The sequence below is a fragment of the Bidens hawaiensis genome, unplaced genomic scaffold (assembly GCF_021521415.1).
Source record: "Bidens hawaiensis isolate Kalapana, Puna unplaced genomic scaffold, B.hawaiensis_p1.1 tig00002735_1, whole genome shotgun sequence".
Lineage (NCBI taxonomy): Eukaryota > Viridiplantae > Streptophyta > Magnoliopsida > Asterales > Asteraceae > Bidens > Bidens hawaiensis.
Genome location: NW_027491147.1, coordinates 2,605,513 through 2,613,522, shown reverse-complemented (window position 1 = coordinate 2,613,522; position 8,010 = coordinate 2,605,513). Strand labels below are relative to the sequence as shown.

Below are 8,010 nucleotides of genomic sequence, written 5' to 3'. Positions count from 1 at the left end.
AATTTTCTTATCTCATGGCGTTATACTTGTACCCACCCGGTGCACGGGTATTTTACGTAATAATATGAAGAAAAAGTATGTATTTCTCATCATTATTGAAAAAAATTAAAAAAAAATGTGTCAAACAAAAGTGCAAACTTTTAAGTTAACAAAAAATGAGCCCCAACAGTAAGACAAACATAAAAAGATGAAAAGTATTACTGATAAAGCATTAATATGTGAGATTGTGTCTTTCTGACTTTCTGTTACAAAGGGATATGGTAACCAAAATATATGCAAGATAAAGTAAAATTTTAATACATTGGTTTATGAATTTTCAACTATTCATTATTCAGTAGTTTATATGTTGTAACAAAACAAATGAAAATTTAAAGAGAACTTGAATATGACTATAAATTAATATCTTGAGTAAATTTTCCATGCCATCCTCCATGAATTTGTAAAACTGAAAAATTATATTCTTAGAAACAATTTAGTTAGGATGGTTATGAAAACTATCAACTACAACAAATAAAAAAACAAAAAACCCCAAACAAAATGAACATAATCATATCTACATTATTATCCCAGTAAACATCAAAACTTGTAATTGTTTCTAAGATAAATACATGAAAAACAAAAAAATAAATTAAAAAGAAATATTTTAATGCACCTAGTTGTCGCTACCATTCATATTACCAGTAAGCTCCATTTTGGCATTTAGGTTTCGGTTTCTTGTTCAAGTTGTGTTTCACCTTAAACCGACACGGCTTCAACTCAAAAGTGTGTAAATGTGTACCTTTTATTGGCTTTTTTTCCCGAATCGATGTCGCGTCCATCTATCCCAACGACCCATTAGAAGCCAACATTTCTGAAAACTCAATTTCACTGACGTCGTGTGGAAGTAGCACATGGTCATGTCATAGGCCCGCTCCATCACAACCAATGTAGAATGCAAACCTAACTAATCACGAGTAAAAAAAACTCAGGATACTAAGGAATCTAAAATTTAAAACCATTAGAATGATTTTTTAAAGCATATGAATTGTAGACAACATAAATAGTATGTGTTCAAGTAATTAAATGGCATATTTAACTTGTAATGCGATTCTATGATATTCTGTGATTATTAAATTTCTAGTTAATTAGCAAGGAAATGGTAGAAAAATATAGAAAAACAAAATGAATCAAGCAGCTAAGCTATCAGTGAAGACCGAAGAAGTAGAGTGGTGCATCAAACATGCATATCAACTGCTTCATTAATGTTATACATCCTATCAAAATAGCCAATATCTACACCAAAGAAAGATTAACAATGGATATAGTTGATACAAATGAAACACAACAATATGTCAACTTAAGCAGGTTTAAGTTGTTTAGAGTTAATAGTTTAAGAAGATTAGGTCTTACAGGTCAGGGCTAAATCTAAAATGCAGTAACAACAAATGCTAATAGAACAATTATGTCTAACTTGAAACTTGCAATCAGCATGCTATATGTACTATGGTGTATTATTCAATTTACATATTAAGAACACCAAATAAAATTGTTGATAGCTTTGGTACAACAACTTACCTTTCTAAATAGGCCTCCAAGATCAAGCCTCTTTTTTCCAGAATGATATGATCATCATCACATAACACAAGGCGTTGATGATACCGACTCCATATTGGCTATAACATGTTTCAGCCCAATCCAAACTGATTCTTTTAAAAACAACACGCTTTGACCGAATCAAAATTGATACTTTTTTATATTGTCCCATTTTTGCCTGAACTAAAGTATTTTTTTTAACACAGGCCCATTTTGACCCAAACTAAATTGATACTTATTTAAAGAGATTGTACTAACCCAAACCAAACCAAACCAACTTACTGTTTTGACCCAAACTGAACCAACTTAATCCTTTTTACAACCGCCCCTGACGCTTTGACAAAAACCAAATTGATACTTTTAAGAAAGGCATGTTTCGTTCGAACCAAACTAATACCTTTTCTAAATGGCCCATTTTGACTCGAACTCATTTTGCTTACATCTGAACCGGTTATGAACTCATCACCCAAACCCACCAACCCGTTCAGTTTGTCAATCTAAAGTTCATGAATCCAATTTAAAACAAAAATAAGTAATGTATATGATAAAGTGTACATGTTTTACCTGCTTTTGGAGAAGATGGAAGCGATAAGAATGTTGTTAAAGAACCGGCATGGAGAGCTGAATATAAAATCGATAAAACAGTTGTAAGCATGCCAAGAATCAGTGTACTTTCGGTAACTGCTTTGGAACTGTTTAAACCGTTGCAAGCATAATCTCAAGGTTTGGCAAAAAGACCAGTGTAACACAAATAAGCATAGTAAACTGAAATAACTGAAGCATGGTATTCTGATATAAATTAATGGAAACACTTTATTCCAAAAAACATTAATATAAACCTTTAGCGCGTATTATGATCCGCCTGCAACGTCTGCCCATTTTCCAAATCATTTTGTCATGTAACCTAAAATATAACATGGCGTTAATAAAATGAGAGTGAAAATTCGTAACCCGTTAATCTATAATCCGTTCTGTCCCATTACCCATATGTTGTTAACCCGTTATATTCTTACCCCATTAACCCATTACCGTTAGCAATAGTAGTTTAATAATCCCACAGGCATTTAATCTTCATCCAAAAAACATGTAGAAAAATACATATATAAGTGAAATTAAACTGCTAAGTGATTTATTAAACATGCATGTAATTACAAACATACCATCTTCATAAAGTTGTCCAAGTTCTAACTACTCTCTCAAAGTGCAGATGTACTGTAAAATTAGCAATCTATATAACATTATCAAACTAATAAATAATTCACACAATTAATGAATAAAGTAATTGGCAGTAGATTAACAAAAGATACAATGATTTTCAAATCAGCATGAATGCTATTAGTAATAATCTATTACCACTTTGTAGATGACGTATATGAATAAGCTTGGATTGATGATGTCGTTGAGGAACGTTCAAGGTTAAAACCTATATTTTACAAGGTTAAACATAAAAAAAATTTAAATGCAAAGCATAGAAAATCATAAATGTATGTAATTACCCCCACCATGTTACTGAAGATGGTGACATTAGCTGAGAGTCAAAAGGACAATTGTAAAATCTAACCTGTTGAGCTAAGATAGCCTTCATAAATCTTTGTCTCTCCTCCAAACCTGCATATGTTAAACATAAGTTGAATCAAATGACTCAAAATATCCTTTAATGGCAATAAATACATAAGTTCTTCAAATACTAAAAAAATCAAAGATTAAAAGAGATTACTTGGTTACTTGTTATAATATTCCAAAACTTGAGGTGTTTCCAAATGACCTGATAGTTTTTGTAAACTGGTAGAAAAGAGCTTCCGCTTTACACATGTGAAAACAAAAAGGGAAAGATAAATAAACGAATTAACAAAAACTTAAGAATAATAAACTTAGTACCATGTAATGTGACTAATAGTGTATTCCGGAGTTGCACATCATAAACCACCAAACCAACCTAATGTTACAACACCTTCTGTATCAAAAATATATATTCTAAGTAGACATATTCACCTTCTGCACTTAGGTATTGTCAATCCAAATATAAATTTCTTTTAAGAAACTAAAATCACCTTCTGGATCTTCCCACCTCTTTGTCATCTACCAAATAAAAGTATGATCTGCACACCAATATGAGTGTGACCAAAATGGTGAAAATAATGAAATAATTAAACAACATCACAAACAGATGTATACTAATTAAAAACTGCATATCACGTTTTAAGCCTAAATAAAACCATAAATTGAATTCAAACTAAATAGATTAAACCTAAATAAAATAAACTTCGATTAACAAACGATAGAGACACTGTTCGCAAACCTGATAGCTTAGGGAGAACAACGATTGCGAAATCGATCTGATTTTGAGTGGTCAGAATGAAATTAGGGTTGATTTTACTTGCCAATAGTGAGGTACATGTTTGATATTGGTTCAGTCCTACCTTGCGTGCTTCTTTGAAGAAGAATCCGTTTCTTGTTTGATAGAGGAGACGATGATGGCGGTGTATAAAGAGATGAAATTTAGGGAAACGATGACTTGTGAGATAGGTGACGGTGAGAGGGAGAGAAAGAGATTAAATTTAGGGTTACAATGCATAAAATGGATCCATCAATTGAATGTAATATTAGTTGATATATATGGAATAAATTATTGTTTTAATAACATAGGTAGATTGAATTTATTTTTGATTTATTTAATTGTTAAGAAAATTAGAGAAGTGTAAGATATATTTGGAAAGAAAGGGAAATGTCCAATAGAGAGGGGCCATGTGAAGGCAATCTAATTTGTTTTAATATTATAGTAGGATACAACACATATATAAATATATTATTCATGTCCAAAGTTAGTGAAAACCCCAGTTTCACTAATAAATTTTTCCAAAAGTTCTAACCTTTCTATCATGTCAATTGATTAGAAAACATATTTTATGACAAAACGAATATCACGGGTAAATATTGGACATTGTAAAACAGGAGTGTAACGTTAAACCTCGCTTTGTTACGTGCTATATATAGTATCTGACCATCTACCTTTGATTTGAAACTGGTTACATTAACTTCCAGGAGTTTAGCAAGGCCGATTTTATTATATTAGCTATATCTATTTAAGTTATATGAAGCCATTGGTTGTAGTGGATTCAGTAGAGCAACCAAAAAGATTGCATCCATTTGTTTCCATTTCTCTATAAAAAATATTTAATTAAATTATTTGTGCCTAACTTCAATCCTCTATCTTTATGTGTTCCATGCATTTCGCATTCAAAATCAGCAACTCTCTATTTTCTTGGAATTTTTAAACTTCATTTCATTATTTTTCATCTAAAAGAAAGCATGGCTAATTTTCAGCCTAACCTGTTTCTATGTGTCTACATCTTTGTAGTGTTAATGGAGACATTCATTGTCATTGGCAAACCACAAGTCCCGTGTTACTTCATATTCGGTGACTCATTGTTTGATAGCGGAAACAATAATCAACTCCTCACCACACTTAAGTCCAATTACCCGCCTTATGGAACCGATTTCCCCCAAGGTGTCACGGGCAGATTCACCAATGGTCGAACCATAGCAGATATTATAGGTCTTTCTATTTCCTTTTTTTAATTCTTGATGCTTTGTTTCACTAGGACTAATTTCATATGTAGCTTTATTAATTAATGTGTATAGCGATTTTTATGGCTTCCATTCATACATTTTGACATCGTTATACAAAACTAACACATCTCCAAATTGTCTTAATGCATAGCAGGACAGCTTCTGGGTTTCGATGAATATGTTCCAACATATGCCGCCGTAACTGATCAACATATCAATCAAGGAGTAAACTACGCTAGCGGTGGATCTGGCATTCGAGAAGAAACAGGAAGTCATTTGGTAATCCAACATAATAAGCTTTCTTTATAATATAGGTGATCATATTTTGCATAAAGAAACCCAAATCGGTTGAACCTAGAAATCTTAGTTTGTGACAAGCAACTGACACCTTAAAATTTTTCACAGGGCGGTCGGATAAGCTTAGACAGACAACTACTTAATCACCATTCGATAGTTTCACGGCTTTTTCACTTGCAACGAAACATAACATTCACAAGAGAATACTTAAGCAAGTGCATTTACCTAGTCAATATGGGAAGCAATGATTATATTAATAACTACTTAAAGCCAAAGCTTTACACGACAAGCCATATGTATACAACACACCAATATGCAAAAAACCTCGTACGACAATACTCTCATCAACTAAAGGTGCATATCTAACTTATTGTTTGTTTTCAGTCTCCTTAATGCTACACATTATACAATCATGTTGTTTCTGAAATGGATATCACATTCTTGATATATGATAGAGCTTGTACGACTTGGGAGGTAAAAAGATTGTTGTATTTGGTCTTGGTTTAATAGGTTGTGCACCGGAGGAGATATCCACCTTTGGCACAGACGGAAAACCATGTGTTCAGTCCATCAACGACGCAATTAGACTCTTTAACAGAAAGCTCAAGCCTGTTGTTGATAGACTAAATGTTTATTACCCGGATGCAAAGTTTACTTTCATCAACCTTACTGGCATGGCATTACAACAAGGTAAACCAGAACAGATGAGATGAAATGCATTATTATCCAACATTATTTATTGCTTAACTGAACTATAAACTTAGCTATGAAATGGTAAGAGAATTTAAATACCTTATAAATTTTCAGGTATGGTGTTAACAAATGTTCCTAGTTGCATATTGAGGTCAGATGGACAATGTGCTCAAACTACACTTATAAGCCCATTTCGCACGATGTCTATGTATTATGATGGTTACCATCCTACAGAAATTTCAAACATTCACATTGCAAAAGTTTCATATAATGCGGTCTCACCCATGGATGCCTCTCCATACCATATTAGTCATTTGGTTCGACTTTAAACACGAAAAGAAGACTACAATGGCTTCTTCTACTACAATTAAACAATTTTAACTAAACGAAAGAACTGTGCTATGAAGCTATCAAACTTAATTCATTCTTTTTTCTTGTGTAAAATTAAAGTTATGTAGATGCCATAAAGATTGTATATGACGAGTCTATAGTAGAGAGTAGATGGGATCGAAACGAAGATTGGAAAATTTTCCCTTTCGGCAAATAAATGAAATCATAGGACAGCGACAACTACGCTACGGACACATGATGGTGAGGATGCCAAGAAATAAAAACAAATAATAGGAAAGAAGGATTACATAAACGATTTTATGAAATGCAAATGATCTCAAAAAAGCCTAGCCATCAAGTGACCTGGATTAGAAATTGTTAGGAAATTGTTTCGTTTTCCTTTATAAAATAAACAAAGATGTTTTTACTTTGGGAAAAAAGCATATATAGTATAATGTGGTAACAAGATGAGTGTCTAAGATGGTGATGTGAGTTGTGGTGGAAATGAGTAATGTGTTATGGAAACAAAATAATTAGAATATGAATTCTATTTTATCATCGTGATTGTTTCATATAATTTATCTGAATTGAAAAAAGAATTCAATATCTATTGTGTTTGTTCCCTAAAATTCCTTCAAAGTTAAAAATTTCAACATTACTTCCATATCGAGAACGAATTCAACAAAAGAAATTGGAACCTTCGACCACTCATCATCATCACATCTACTCCCGCTTTGTTATTATCACCGCCACCAATGTAGCAATCTCTGTTAGGAACAAAGCGGTGACGCGGAAACAACGGCACACGATGCACGCACAATATCACGCAGTAAATAGATAATAATCAACGATAAATATATTACAAGAATTCTACATGGTTCGACCCAAGTGAGGGGTTCTACGTCGACAGGCTACAACTAAGTTATTTCATTAAATAGATGCAAAGATTACAAATACATAGTATGAGTATTTATATGATATAACTAGGGTTTAAAGACTTAGAAAATAAAAAAACAGAAACAGTGTCTTTGGTGCTCTGACCCTCATCCCCGACCCAACTTTAAAAAATGAAAATATATACCATTTTGTTGATTGCTTTTTCTTACGTACATATTATACAGAAAACTAATGACCAACAACAATTTAAGATTGCTAATACAATAGACTATGTTGTCAAATTAAACAATTCTAGCGAAAGAAAAACTATGATTTAACAATGTAAATCTCTTTCATATCGATTGCTAATACATTGTACTAGAGCTTTGCCAACGGGTTGATAACCATACATCAATATTCGCTCTATTCTCCAAATTTCACGATTGAACACTCTTTTAGCATTAAAGCCACAACATATAAGCTTGTTTATTGCAAATTTTACACCAACCTTGAAGCAAAGACACACCCTCTAGAATATTTTTGTGTAATCATCCTAAACGCTTCAATATCTTAGTTCCAATTCTTTTAATAGTTTCTCTACGCACAACTATCTTAAGTTCATTGGCCTAGATAGTTGCACCCGCTAAGGCTAGAAAAAAAAAACAAACTATG

General features: G+C 32.5%; 1 protein-coding gene and 1 long non-coding RNA gene across 2 annotated transcripts; one reads left to right on the top strand and one right to left on the bottom strand.

Moving 5' to 3' along the window:
* Window positions 1–2,944: 2,944 nt before the first annotated feature.
* On the bottom strand, window positions 2,945–3,456 carry LOC143620899 (uncharacterized). Its single transcript, XR_013151415.1, has 3 exons — window positions 3,290–3,456; window positions 3,134–3,180; window positions 2,945–2,995 (listed from the first exon to the last, which is right to left on the bottom strand). It is a non-coding gene; the product is annotated as an uncharacterized LOC143620899 (long non-coding RNA).
* Window positions 3,457–4,881: 1,425 nt separating this feature from the next.
* Window positions 4,882–6,461, top strand: LOC143620927 (GDSL esterase/lipase At1g29670-like). The gene is made up of 4 exons (XM_077092495.1): window positions 4,882–5,128; window positions 5,297–5,421; window positions 5,895–6,129; window positions 6,247–6,461. Exons 1-4 carry the CDS (start codon window positions 4,882–4,884, stop codon window positions 6,459–6,461), a joined length of 822 nt encoding a protein of 273 aa, XP_076948610.1.
* The last annotated feature ends 1,549 nt before the right edge of the window (window positions 6,462–8,010 follow it).